This window comes from Pseudophryne corroboree, chromosome 4 (assembly GCF_028390025.1).
Source record: "Pseudophryne corroboree isolate aPseCor3 chromosome 4, aPseCor3.hap2, whole genome shotgun sequence".
Classification (NCBI taxonomy): domain Eukaryota; kingdom Metazoa; phylum Chordata; class Amphibia; order Anura; family Myobatrachidae; genus Pseudophryne; species Pseudophryne corroboree.
Genome location: NC_086447.1, coordinates 736,682,724 through 736,697,377, shown reverse-complemented (window position 1 = coordinate 736,697,377; position 14,654 = coordinate 736,682,724). Strand labels below are relative to the sequence as shown.

General features: G+C 48.2%; 1 protein-coding gene across 3 annotated transcripts in view; it reads left to right on the top strand.

The window, feature by feature from the left end:
- The window catches only part of ANAPC1 (anaphase promoting complex subunit 1), a 365,074-nt gene that overhangs the window by 122,644 nt on the left and 227,776 nt on the right, over window positions 1–14,654 (top strand). For all 3 annotated transcript variants that reach the window (XM_063918099.1, XM_063918098.1, XM_063918100.1), the window contains exon 21: window positions 11,485–11,633. In XM_063918099.1, the coding sequence (XP_063774169.1) occupies window positions 11,485–11,633 (149 nt within the window). The remainder of the gene's footprint in view (window positions 1–11,484; window positions 11,634–14,654) is intronic.

The following is a 14,654-nucleotide window of genomic DNA, read 5'->3' as shown; positions in this document are numbered from 1 at the left end:
GCAGTGACGGTGGACGCCCTGGTAACTCCGTGGGTGTGCCAGTCAGTGTATGTGTTCCCTCCTCTTCCACTCATCCCAAGGATTCTCAAAATAATCAAAAGAACAAGAGTTGAGGCGATCCTCATTGCTCCGGACTGGCCAAGACGGGCTTCGTACGCGGATCTTCTGGAGTTACTGCTGGAAGATCCGTAGCCTCTTCCTATTTGAGAGGACCTTCTGCAACAGGGGCCGTTCGCTTATCAAGACTTACCACGGCTACGTTTGACGGCATGGAGGTTGAACGCCAGATCTTAGCTTGGAAGGGCATTCCGAATAAAGTTATTCCTACCCTGATACAGGCTAGGAAAGGAGTAACGTCAAAACATTACCATCGGATTTGGAAAAAGTACATGTCTTGGTGTGTATCCAAGAAGTTTCCTACGGTGGAGTTTCAACTTGGACGGTTTCACCTCTTCCTGCAAGCAGGGGTGGATGTGGGCCTGCGCCTGGGCTCCATAAAAGTCCAGATTTCGGCCTTCTCCATTTTCTTCCACAAACAATTGACTACCCTCCCTGAGGTTCAGACTTGCTTGAAAGGGGTTCTGCACATCCAACCTCCCTTTGTGCCTCCTACGGCACCTTTGGATCTTAACGTGGTACTGCAGTTCCTGCAATCGGATTGGTTCCAGCCTTTACAGGAGGTTGAGGTAAAGTTTCTTACTTGGAAGACTGTCACACTGTTGGCATTGGCATCTACTAGACGTGTGTCGGAATTGGGGGCATTGTCCTACAAGATTTTTCATGAAGATGGAGCTGAGCTCAGGACGTAGATGGATCAGGTTTACTATCCAGCATGCTTATTCTACGGCAGGATTGCCGTGTCCGAAATCCGTTAAGGCCCACTCTACTTGTAAGGTGGGTTCTTCCTGGGCGGCTGCCCGGGGTGTCTCGGCATTACAACTCTGCTGAGCAGCTACTTGGTCACGGTCGAGCACGTTTGCAAAGTTCTACAAGTTCGATATTTTGGCCTCTGAGGACCTTAAGTTGGTCAATTGGTTCTGCAGGAGCCTCCGTGCTCTCCCTCCCGTTCTGGGAGCTTTGGTACATCCCCATGGTACTAATGTGGACTCCAGCATCCTCTAGGACGTAAGAGAAAATAGGATTTTAATTACTTACCGGTAAATCCTTTTCTCGTAGTCCGTAGAGGATGCTGGGTGCCCGCCCAGCGCTTCGTTATCCTGCAGTGGTTATTTAGTTCAGTACTGCTTAGTTCTTGGTAAGTACTGTCTTGTTACTTGGTAAGTAATCCTGTTCAGCCATTGCTGATGTTTCAAGCTAGTTAGCTTGGGTTGCCTTGTGTGTGAGCTGGTGTGAATCTCGCCACTATCTGTGTAATAATCCTTCTCTCGAAGATGTCCGTCTCCTCAGGCACAGTTTCTAGACCAGTGATGGCTAACCTCGACACTCCAGCAGTTGTTGAACTAATCATCCTAGCATGCCTTGCTACAGTTTTGCTATTTGGCCATGCTAAAACTGATGCAGGGCATGCTGGGATGTGTAGTTCAACAACAGCTGGAGTGTCAAGGTTTGTCATCACTGTTCTAGACTGAGTCTGGTAGTAGGGCCATAGAGTGAGGAGCCAGTCCACACTCTCAAACTCTTAAAGTGCCAGTGGCTCCTAGTGGACCCGTCTATACCCTATGGTACTAATGTGGACCCCAGCATCCTCTACGGACTAAGAGAAAAGGATTTACCGGTAGGTAATTAAAATCCTATCTTGAATTACCTACCGGTAAATCCTTTTCTAGTAGTCCGTAGAGGATGCTGGGTGCTCGCCCAGCGCTTCGTTTTCCTGCGGTTGTTACTTGGTTCAGTCCTGCCTTGTTCCTTGGTTACGTACTGCATTGTTACTTGGTTAAGTAGTAGTGTTCAGCCGTTGCGGACTTGGTTCGAGCTGGTTACTGTAGCTTGGTTATCTGTTATGTGTGAGCTGGTGTGAATCTCATCACTATCTGTGTATTTCCTTCTCTCGAAGTAAGTCCGTCTCTTCGGGCACAGTTTCTAGACTGAGTCTGGTAGGAGGGGCATAGAGGGAGGAGCCAGCCCACACTATTAAACTCTTAAAGTGCCCATGGCTCCCAAGGGACCCGTCTATACCCCATGGTACTAATGTGGACCCCAGGATCCTCTACGGACTACGAGAAAATGATTTACCGGTAGGTAATTAAAATCCTATTTTCTCCCCTCTGGGGCCCCACCGGCAAGAGGCTCTTATACGGGGCCGTCTGTCCAGTCCTCTCGGTCTCACAGATTTCGCTCGAAGGCCAGAGGTGCCTCCAATGCGGTCAGAGGCACCAGAAGAAAGTTCAGAAAACCTGCAAGCAGTTCTCAGGATCAGTCCACCAGTTCTGCTTCCACTAAGGCCTCAGCATGACGGTACCCACCCACCCCGAGGGGATCTCGTAGTGGGAACTTGATTGCGTCACTTCAGCCGCGTCTGGAAGAATTTGTGCCAAGATGCCTGGGTCAGAGAGCTCGTTTCTCAGGGCTACAAGCTGGAGTTCAACAGTACTTTGCATAAGATTGTTGGGAAATATGGTCGCCTGCTATGAGGCGATCCAATATGGGAGGTTCCATGCCAGAACGTTTCAGTTTGATCTCCTGAGCAAGTGATCCGGATCACATCTGCAAATGCACCGGATGATTCGGCTGTCACCTCAGGCCAGGATTTCCCTCCTGTGGTGGCTACAGTCCTCCAATCTCCTGGAGGGCAGGAGTTTCGGGATTCAGGATTGGACCCTCCTCACGACGTATGCGAGTCTGAGTGGATGGGGACTGTTACCCAGGGGACTCAGTTCCAGGGCAGGTGGTCAGCCCACGAAAGCCTCCTTCCAATTAACATTCTGGAACTTCGGGCGATCACCAATGCTCTACTTCAAGCCTCTCCTCTGCTCAAGGATTACGCAATCCAGGTGCAGTCGGACAGCGCCACGGCCCATCGACATGGAGGGACAAAAAGCAGAGCTTGCATGCGAGAGTGGTCAAAGATACTCCTCTGGGCGGAAAGAAATGCAAGAGCCATGTCAGCAATCTTCATTCCAGGTCTAGACAACTGGGAAGCGGACTTCCTGAGTCGTCACAATCTCCACTCGGGGGAGTGGTGATTCCACCATCCGGTGTTCCAGCATATCATCGACCAGTGGTCTTGCCCACAAATAGACATGATGGCTTCTCGTCTCAACAAGAAACTTCCCTGGCATTGCTCACGGACCAGGGACTCTCAGGTGAGGGCAGTGGACGCGCTGTCGTCGCCTTGGTCGTACCAGCTGGTTTACCTAATTCCTCCAATTTCATTGCTCCCACGAGTGCTAAAGCGAATCAGGAATCAAAGTGTCCAGGCAATTCTGATTGCCCCGATTGGCCTCAGAGGGCGTGGTACGTGGATCTTTTGAATATGTCCGTCTAAGACCCCTGGCCTCTGCCACTAAGGAGATCTTCTTCAGTAAGAACCGTTCGTCTACCCGGACTTATGGCGTCTTCGTTTGACGGCATGGAGGTTGAGTGGAACATCCTAGCTCTCAAAGCACTTTCCAAGAAGGTTGTTGCAACCATGGTTCAGGCCAGGAAACCTGTGACTTCAAAACATTATCATAATATCTGGAAGTGATCTGTCTCTTGGTGCGAGGAACGCAAGTATCCGCCTGCTTAATTTCTCTTGGGACGTTTCCTATGTTTCCTGCAGACTGGTGTTGATAAGGGCTTATGCCTGGGTTCTATTAAGGTCCAGATTTCAGCCCCCTCCATTTTCTTCCAGAAGAAATTGGCAGCATTGCCAGAAGTTCAGACCTTCTTGCAAGGGGTACTCCACATACAACCACCTTTTGTGCCGCTTACGGCACACTGGGATTTGGATGTGGTGTTGAACTTTCTACAGTCCTCCTGGTTTGAACCTCTGATGACGGTAGAAGACAAGTACCTCACGTGGAAGACGGTGATTTTACTGGCTTCTGCTCGATGTGCCTGGGAATTGGGGCCTTATCGTGTAAAAGCCCCTACTTGGTCTTTTACGTGGACAGTGCGGAGCTCCAGACTAGACAGCAGTTCCTGCCGAAGTCTCTGCGTTCCACCTGAATCAACCTATTGTGGTTCCATCCAGTTCTGACGCTTCTGCTCCTCCGGAGACCTTGTATGTTGTGCGTGCTTTGAAGATCATTGTCAAGCGCACAGCTCGGGTCAGAAAGACTGATTCCTTGTTCATGCTCTATGATGCGCAGAAGAAGGGTTGCCCTGCTTCAAAGCAGTCTATTGCTTGTTGGATTAGGCTTACTATCCAACAGGCCTATGTGTCGGCAGCCTTACCTGTTCCTAAGTTTCTAAAGGCCCACTCTACAAGATCAGGGGTCTCTTCCTGGGCGGCTGCCCGTGGAGTCTCGGCCCTGCAACTATGCCGAGCTGCTACCTGGTCGGGGAAGCACACTTTTGTGAAATTCTACAAATTTGATACCCTGGCCAAAGAGGATACCCAGTTTGGGCAGGTCGTGATGCAGCAGTCTCTGCACGTTCCCGCCCGTTCTGGATGCTTTGGGACGTCCCCATCTTACTAGATTCCTCAATATCCCTTATCGATGCTAGAGAAAATAGGATTTTAATACCTACCGGTAAATCCTTTTCTCGTAGTCCATAAGGGATATTGGGCGCCCGCCTCAGTGCATTGACTTTTCTGCAGGTTCTTGTTCTGTAGTTACCTGTTCAGCTGTTGCTGTTGTTACCAGCCGTTGCTGGTTGTTGTATGGTTGTGGTGTGCTGGTATGTAAACCTCACCACCTTTTGTTATCTTGTTCCTTCTCTCATATATGTCCTTTCTCCTTCGAGCACGTTTTACCTATAACTGCCTGTGGGAGGAGGCATAGAGGGGAGGAACCAACACACCCAGTGGAAGAAATTTAAAGTGCACTGGCTCCTTTGGACCCCGTCTATACCCATCGTACTAGTTCTCCCCAATATCCCTTATGGACTACGAGAAAGGGATTAACTGGTAGGTATTAAAATCCTATTTTTTTTTTATACCTGCACGTTACAAGGAATGTCAGCGCCAAATAGTGAATTAATGTAATAAAACCATTAAATTGTTTGTAGATTATTTAAAGATCTAAGTTTGACATTGAAATGGGTAATCTGTAGTCACTCGCGTTTTGTCATGCTGCTTCTTTGTAACCAAAATTATGAAGCTACAGTGATGACTAATTTTAAAACATTACAAGCTCTCAAGAGCTCCCTGCTGTTTTTTTCCTTTTCCTTTTAGTGCAAATTAATGACTTTAGGGGAGTTGTGGTATTTATTAAAGTTCGGAGAGAGATAAAATTGGCTAGTGCTTTCTCTCCCACAATCGGCTTCTGCCTTCATGTCACAGGCTGTGTTTGTAATGAAAAATGACAGCTAGGAGCTGATTGTTTGGTACTTTAGCTCTCAGTTTTATCTCTCTTCAAATTTTGATAAATACCCCATTTAGTATGAATATTATATTGAATCATACGCGCACGCAGGGAGGGTTTCCGAGTACCTGGAAACCCCCCCTGACTGCTGATTTATCACACAGCACACCGGCTATTTGGGGAGAGATGGTGCGGAGCGCAGGCAGCTGTGTCAGTAGCGCGACAGCTGCCTGCTCTCCACACCGACGGAGGCTGGCTGACTGTAGAGGGAGCTGCAGTGTCAGCGCACAGCCCCTCTAAAGACCTGCAGCCGGGAGTCGCTGGTGGTGTTTGTATTTCTCGTAGCTGGAGCCAGATAGACAGGTGTGTGTCTCAGCGCGCACGGAGGGGGGGGGGGGGGGGGGTGATTTTCAATAAATTATGCCTACTAGATTTATGTTGTGTTTGTGCAATGCGTATGTGGTGTACTATGTGTGTGTACAGTATGCATGGTGAGCATATGTGTGTGTGCTGTGCATTGTGTTTCAGTGTGTGGTGTACAATGTATGTGTAGTGTGCTGTGTGTGCAATATGTGTGGTGTGCTTTGTATAAGAGTGTGTCCAGTGTGTATGGTATGTTATGTGTGTGTTGTATGCTTTGTGCAATGTGTATGTGTGGTGTAGTATGTGTGTCATGTACTGTGTATATGTATAGTGGGGTGGTCTTCGGGTTGCCGGCTGTCGGGATCCCGGCGCACAGTATACCTGCGCCGCAATCCAGACAGCCGGCATACCAACATTTTTTCTGGAAGGAGAATAAATAGCGTGGTGCACGTAGTGCGCCACCGTGCCCGCAAGGGGCTCATTTGCGTTCGCCACGCTGACGGTATGCCGGCGGTCGGGCTTCCAGAGTCGTTATGCTGGTTGCCGGGGCCCGGCCGCCAGCATACCATACTACACCTGTATAGTATGCTATGTATATGTGTGTGCAATGTGTATAGTGTGCTGTTTATGTGTGTGACATGCTGTGTGTGCAATGTGTATGTGTATGGTGTGTTATACTATGCATGTGTATATTGTGCTATGTATATGTGTGTGCAGTGTGTATGGTGTACTATGTATGTGTGAGTATGGGGACAATTAGAAAGTCTGTAAGTATGCTGTGGTATGTATGCGTGTGCAATGTGTATGTGTTTTCAATGTGCATATGTGGGCAATATGGAAACCCCCGTGACTAAATCCTGCGTTTGCGCTGTCCAGGAAGAGCAGTCCCTCCACAGCAACTCCAGCTATCTCTTACGGTACCAGGGGGTTGTAGAAGGGGGGGTGGGGGTGGGAGGCTGCATTAAGACTGTGTAACCTATTAAGGTGCACAGTCAGCGCTAGTAGGGGTCTTCCTTTACATTGAAAGCACTGTTTGTGGATTGGCTCCAATCTCTGTGTGTCTCTTGCCATACTTGGGGGTGAACCTCTGTCTGTCCTCCCCTGTGTGTGTGGAGTGTCTGTGGTCTCCATTAAGCAATGTCCAGGGACTCTGTGTCATATGCTGCAGAGGATATGTCCTCTCAGGATGATCCCATTCCATATAATCAAGATTGCACTGGTTTAGCACAGATACCAGCAAGGGAGCCTGAGTGGTTATCCTTTATCAAATCTATGATTTCTCAGATTTCAAGTAGGGTTGCACAAAATGAATCTGCAACTCAGGCTTTACAGAACTCTATGGCAGTCTGGCCCAGTTCTGGTACCTCAGGGCCCCACGCTGTATATTCACATAAACGTGCTTTTGCGCAGATCATGCAGGATGATACGGATACCGATTCTGACACTGCAGATGGTGACGGGTATGTGTTGCGGGGGGCAGCATCTCTTGCTAAAGGGGTGCAGTTGATGATAGAGGCTATTACAGATGTGTTGAATATTTCTGATACAACACCTGAGCAGGTTGAGAAGGCTTACTTTACTGAAAATAAGAAAGCCTCGCTAACCCTCCCTGCGTCAAAAGAATTAAATGCTATTTTTGAAAAGGCTTGGGAAAACCCGGATAAAAAATTCCAGATACCTGAAAGATTTCTGGTGGCATTTCCTCTCCCGGTAGAGGATAGGAAAAATGGGAAAACCCGCCTATTGTTGACGCGTCAGTATCCAAAAGGTGGTTTTACCTGTTCCAAGATCTACCGCCTTGAAAGAGTCGGCTGATCGTAAGATTGATAATACGCTCAAAACCATGTGCACGGCTTCTGGGGCAATACTACGTCCCACTATTGCCAGTGCTTGTATTGCCAAAGCTATAGTAAAGTGGTCAGGCACGTTACTAGAAGATTGGATACTATGGAGAAATGTGATGTTGAATTGTTTTTACGTAACATTCAGGATTCTGCAGGATTTCTGGTAGAATCCATAAAAGACCTGGGTTCCATGGCTGTGGGAATTTCTTACATGTCTGTATCAGCTCGTCGAGGACTGTGGTTGCGCCAGTGGTCTGCCGACGCGGAATCCAGGAGAAGTGTGGAGACCCTACCCTACACAGGTCAGGCTTTCTTTGTTGAAGCGTTAGATGCGTGGATCTCCACAGCTACGGCTGGTAAGTCACCTTTTCTTCCCTCAGCTACACCTACTCCGAAGAAACCCTTTTCTTCAGCTACATCACAGCCCTTTCGGTCTACCAAGCCGTCCAACACCTTCTTTCAGGGAGGTCGGCCCAAGTCCAAGAAACCTGCGGCTACAGGTTCCCAGGAACAGAAACCTGCTTCAGGTACACCAAAGTCCTCAGCATGACAGTGGACTGCACACCCCGGAAGTGAGGCCGGTGGGAGCGAGACTCAGGCATCTCAGTCACGTCTGGGTGTCATCCGGCCTGGATCCCTGGGTGCAAGAGATTGTGTCTCAGGGGTACAAGCTGGAATTTCAAAATCTCCCTCCTCACCGATTTTTCAAATCAGGCTTGCCAGCTCTGCTGGCGGACAGGACTGTCCTGCAAGAAGCCGTCCAGAAGTTGATGGAGGCACAGGTCATTGTGCCAGTATCACCTCATATGCAAAACAAAGGTTACTATTCAAACCTTTTCGTGGTACCGAAACTGGATGGTTCGGTCAGGCCCATTCTAAACTTAAAATCACTAAACCCTTTTCTGAGGGAGTTCAAGTTCAAAATGGAGTCTCTAAGGGCAGTGATACCAGGTCTGGAGGAGGGGGAATTCCTGGTATCCCTGGATATCAAGGATGCGTACCTCCACATTCCTATTTGGCTGCCGCATCAAGCTTATCTTCGATTTGCACTGTTGGACTGTCATTTTCATTTCCAGGCCCTGCCATTCGGCCTCTCCACAGCACCGAGGGTATTCACCAAGGTGATGGCGGAAATGACGATTTTTCTCCGCAGACAGGGGGTGAACATTCTTCCATATCTGGACTGTCGGCTGATAAAAGCATCGTCCAAGGAGAAGCTGTTATGGTCCATAGCTCTCACGACCCAGCTTCTCAGGAACATGGTTGGATCCTGAATCTTCCAAAATCACATTTGGAACCAACCAGGAGGTTGTCTTTTCTGGGAATGATTCTCGACACGGAAGTGAAGAGGATGTTTCTTCCAGAGGGAAAGCATTGGTGATACAAACAATAGTCCGGGATGTCCTGAAGCCAACCTGGGTGTCTGTTCATCAGTGCATTCGCCTCTGGTAAAAATGGTGGCCTCTTATGAGGCCCTGCAGTACAGGAGGTTTCACGCTTGGTCCTTCCAACTGGATCTCCTGGACAAGTGGTCGGGATCCCATCTACACATGCACCAGAGAATACGTCTGTCACCAAAGGCCAGGATTTCACTCCTCTGGTAGCTGCGACTGCCTCACCTTCTGGAGTGCCTCAGGTTCAGGATTCAGGACTAGATCCTTCTAACCACGGATGCAAGTCTCCGGGGCTGGGGCACAGTTACTCAAGGGGAAACCTTCCAAGGAAGGTGGTCAAGTCTGGGAGCCATCCTGACGATTCTCCAAGCGGCCCATCTTCTGAGAAGTCGTGCCGTTCAAGTGCAGTCGGACAACGTGACAGCAGTGGCTTACATAAACCGTCAGGGCGGAACGAAGAGCAGAGCTGCAATGTCAGAGGTAACAAAAATCATCCTCTGGGCAGAAAAACACACGTGGGCACTGTCAGCAATCTTCATTCCGGGAGTAGACAACTGGGAAGCAGACTTCCTCAGCAGATGCGATCTCCATCCAGGGGAGTGGGGTCTCCATCCAGAGGTGTTCAAGGAGGTAACAGATCTTTGGAGCGTACCCCAGATCGACACGATGGCCTCTCGTCTCAACAAGAAGATTCGGCGGTTTTGTTCCAGGTTGAGGGACCTGCAAGCAGTGGCGGTGGACGCCCAAGTGACTCCGTGGGTGTTCCAGTCGGTGTACATATTTCCTCCACTTCCACTCATCCCAAGAGTTCTAAAGCTCATAAGGAGAACAAGGGTTCAAGCGATCCTCATTGCTCCAGACTGGCTAAGAAGGGCTTGGTACAATGATCTTCTGGATCTACTGCAAGGAGAGCCGAGGCCTCTTTCTCTTCGGGAGGACCTGCTGCAGCATGGGCCGTTCGCCTATCAAGACTTACCGCGGCTACGTTTGACGGCATGGAGGTTGAACGCCTGATACTGTCTCGAAAGGGCATTCCGAACAAGTTTATTCCTACCCTAATACAGGCTAGGATAGAAGTAACGTCTAAACATTACCATCGAATTTGGAAAAAATATGTATCTTGGTGTGAGTCCATGAAATTTCCTGCGGTGGAGTTTCAACTGGGATGGTTTCTCCTCTTCCTACAAGCCAGTGTGGATATGGGCCTGAGGTTGTGATCTGTGAAGGTACAGATTTTGGCACTATCCATTTTCTTCCAGAAAGGCTGTCACGTTGTTGGCCTTAGCATCTGCTAGACGTGTGTCGGAGTTGGGGGCTTTGTCCTATAAAAGCCCATACTTTATCTGTCACGAAGGTAGAGCTGAGCTCCGGACACGTCAGCAGTTTCTTCCGAAGGTTGTGTCGGCATGTCATATCAACCAACCTATTGTGGTGCTAGTGGCTACTGACTCCTCAATTTCATCAAAGTCCTTGGTTGTTGTAAGGGCTCTGAAAATCTATGTGAAGAGGACTGGTCGTCACAGAAAATCGGACTCTCTGTTTGTCCTGTATGATCCCAAGAAGACTGGGTGTCCTGCTTCTAAGCAGACGATCTCTCACTGGATCAGGTACACTATCCAGCATGCGTATTCTACGGCAGGATTGCCGTGTCCTACGTCTGTCAAGGCCTTCTCTACTCTTAAGGTGGGGTCTTCCTGCGCGGCTGCACGGGGCGTCTCGGCGTTACAACTTTGCCGAGCTGCGACTTGGTCTGGGTCGAACACGTTCTACAAGTTCGATACTTTGGCCTCTGATGATCTGAAGTTCAGTCAATCAGTTCTGCAGGAGCCTCCGCATTCTCCCTCCCGTTCTGGGAGCTTTGGTACATCCCTATGGTACTAATGTGGACCCCAGCATCCTCTAGGACGTAAGAGAAAATAGGATTTTGGTTACCTACCGGTAAATCTTTTTCTCGTAGAGGATGCTGGGCGCCCGCCCAGCGCTTCGTTTTCCTGCTATCGTTATTTGGTTTAGTACAACTTTTGTTTTAGTTGAGTACTGCATTGTTACTTGGTAAGTAATGTTTCAGCGGTTGCTGATTTTTCAAGCTCAGTTAGCTTGATGTACCTTGTATGTGTGAGCTGATATGAATCTCGCCACTATCTGTGTTAAATCCTTCTCTCGAAGATGTCCGTCTCCTCGGGCACAGTTTCTAGACTGAGTCTGGTAGGAGGGGCATAGAGGGAGGAGCCAGCCCACACTCTCAAACTCTTAAAGTGCCAATGGCTCCTGGTGGACCCGTCTATACCCCATGGTACTAATGTGGACCCCAGCATCCTCTACGGACTATGAGAAAAGGATTTACCGGTAGGTAACCAAAATCCTATTTTGTGGTTGCTTTCATATGAATAATAATTTTATATACTGCATTCCAGTTATCCAGTGTTTCTCCGTAAAACTGTCTTTTCTCTTTGTATTACACTTTTCTTGCAGCCCAGATTGGTTTCATGAGTTATCCTTCGTTTTTTACTGCTGAACCACCGAGTATATACCACTGGCTGAGCTTGTGTCTGAAAGGAGACAAAATGGCTGCTTATCCATATCTTCCCAGGATCTGTGAGAGAAGCAAGCTGGTAGTTCTGGTAATACACTGTGTTTCTTATTTGTTCAAGGTATTGAACTTCTGCAATGATGAAGTTTGGGGATTAAAAGGGGTGAGACTCTGGATTAATGAGTATGTCCACCTTTGAGGATCAGTACTTGATTTATAAATTCAGTACATGCACTCTGTGGACATACCTGGCCTCCCATTTCCATTAGTGAAATGCCATTGAGAGTGAAGTTAACTATCCCACAAACTCTCAGAATAATGGGTTTGAAATGACTGGGACCACAGCGATTGTGGAGAAACTTCCGAAGCCACTGCTTAAATGTGTTGTGTTTTCCTCAGCAGTGTGAGTATAAACTGTGCTGTTATTAATGTCTATTTTGGGCGGCTACAGATTAATAATATCGCAGTACGACAAGCCTGTTACAATAAGATTCCCCCTTTACTATGTATTGTTGGAAAATTAGTGTATGGCTATAAATTTCATAATAGCTAAAGCTATTTCTGTTCTGAGATTGAACTGCATTGTTTTCCTAATAAAACTGTTTTGACCCCTCATGCCCACTGTAAATCTATGTTCTATTGTGATTGACCTTGGTGTAACAGGATGTAGCTGCAGGACATGTATGTTTGGCAGGCAGGCACAGTACTGCTCTCTTATAGGCTGGATTTGGTCTCTCACTGGGACTGCCTCCTATAGCGTAATTAGGGAACATTTAGTGAGACTTCCTGTCTAACAGGGCAGCCTCTTACAGAATAATGACAGAGAGCATGGTAAACATTACTGTATGTAATTAGCTAAAAACAGCCCAGTTAATTTAATATGTATTATTCATAGGCTGACCATACTATCCCTTTAAACCGGGACACTCATGAATTACACAGGTTCTCTGGTTGATTAAAACCAGCCACAGAACCTGTGTAATTCATTATGATAAGCCTAACTATTCAGCTGAGAAATAAATATCCTACATAAACTCTAAGGGCTGGATTCAATTAGCCTTTAAAACTTACCATGCAAGGAAAAGGATTGTAGCCTATGGGCTATTTCACACTAGCCGGTTTTGACCAGCACTGCAAACTCCTGAAGGCTTTTTGCCGTGCTGGGATTGTAGTGAATACTTGATGAGTCCTTTCACACGGACATGGCACAGTCGCTGTGTAGCATCCGGATCTATGCACTGAAGAGGATGGCTGCCGGGTCATGGCTGTGCCGTCCGTGAAGCCAGTGGAGTGTGTGTGAATGTGCTCTATCATACACACCGGTTTTTGTGCTGCTGCGCATGCGCACAGCATTAAACACGGCTCAAAGCCGTTGTGTATGACAGGCACTGCCGGCCGGCAAACAAATGTCCAACTTTTGTCCAGATTTTTGCAGGCCGGTCAAAACCGGAGTGTGTGAAACAGGCCTAATTCTTTTACTCCTGGAACTATTCTGTTACAACCCCTCTTCTCATACGGTAAATCTGCGGCTAAAGCCCGTTAACATAGGTTCTGAGATAAGTACCCGGAGCTGTGGGTTAACACGCTAGCAGCACCCGCGATAACGGCACTTACTGCGCATTTATGTTCGAGCTTCCCTCAGGTTTGAACAGAGATCCACATTAAATGCAGCCTGTGGTCTGTAATTGAATAGAATAGCTCCGGCCACTGCATTAGCCCATGGTTAATTACCACAGCTAATTGAATCTGGCCCTTAGAATGTGTCAACTATGCAAAAATGCATGAATGCAACTTAGAATGGCCCAAACCTACAGTCATCATAACGGCATGTCCCTTCTACATGCCATGTGATTAATAGAAGAAATAAATGAACTGAGCAACTCTTTATTGTTGGCCAGTCTACTTCATCAATGATTGTAAAAATCCCCACTCATCACCATGTTGTATATGTAATTTCTCTGACGTCCTAGTGGATGCTGGGAACTCCGTAAGGACCATGGGGAATAGCGGCTCCGCAGGAGACTGGGCACAAAAAGTAAAAGCTTTAGACTAGCTGGTGTGCACTGGCTCCTCCCCCTATGACCCTCCTCCAAGCCTCAGTTAGATTTTTGTGCCCGAACGAGAAGGGTGCAAGCTAGGTGGCTCTCCTGAGCTGCTTAGAAGTAAAAGTTTAAATAGGTTTTTTATTTTCAGTGAGTCCTGCTGGCAACAGGCTCACTGCATCGTGGGACTAAAAGGAGAAGAAGCGAACTCACCTGACTGCAGAGTGGATTGGGCTTCTTGGCTACTGGACATTAGCTCCAGAGGGACGATCACAGGTTCAGCCTGGATGGGTCCCGGAGCCGCGCCGCCGGCCCCCTTACAGAGCCAGAAGAGCGAAGAGGTCCGGAGAAAGCGGCGGCAGAAGACGTTCCTGTCTTCAAATAAGGTAGCGCACAGCACTGCAGCTGTGCGCCATTGCTCTCAGCACACTTCACACTCCGGTCACTGAGGGTGCAGGGCGCTGGGGGGGAGCGCCCTGAGACGCAATAAAAACGATATAAAAACCTTATATGGCTAAAAAAAATGCATCACATATAGCTCCTGGGCTATATGGATGCATTTATCCCCTGCCAGTTTCCTGAAAAAAGCGGGAGAAAAGGCCGCCGTGAAGGGGGCGGAGCCTTTCTCCTCAGCACACAAGCGCCATTTTCTTTCACAGCTCCGCTGGAAGGACGGCTCCCTGACTCTCCCCTGCAGACTACACTACAGAAACAGGGTAAAACAAGAGAGGGGGGGCACTATTGGCAGCTAATATATAATACAGCTATAAAGGGAGTAACACTTATATAAGGTTATCCCTGTATATATATAGCGCTCTGGTGTGTGCTGGCAAACTCTCCCTCTGTCTCCCCAAAGGGCTAGTGGGGTCCTGTCCTCTATCAGAGCATTCCCTGTGTGTGTGCTGGGTGTCGGTACGATTGTGTCGACATGTATGAGGAGGAAAATGATGTGGAAGCAGAGCAATTGCCTGTGTTAGTGATGTCACCCCCTAGGGAGTCGACACCTGACTGGATGGTAGTAATTAAAGAATTACGTGACAATGTCAGCACTTTGCAAAAAACTGTTGACG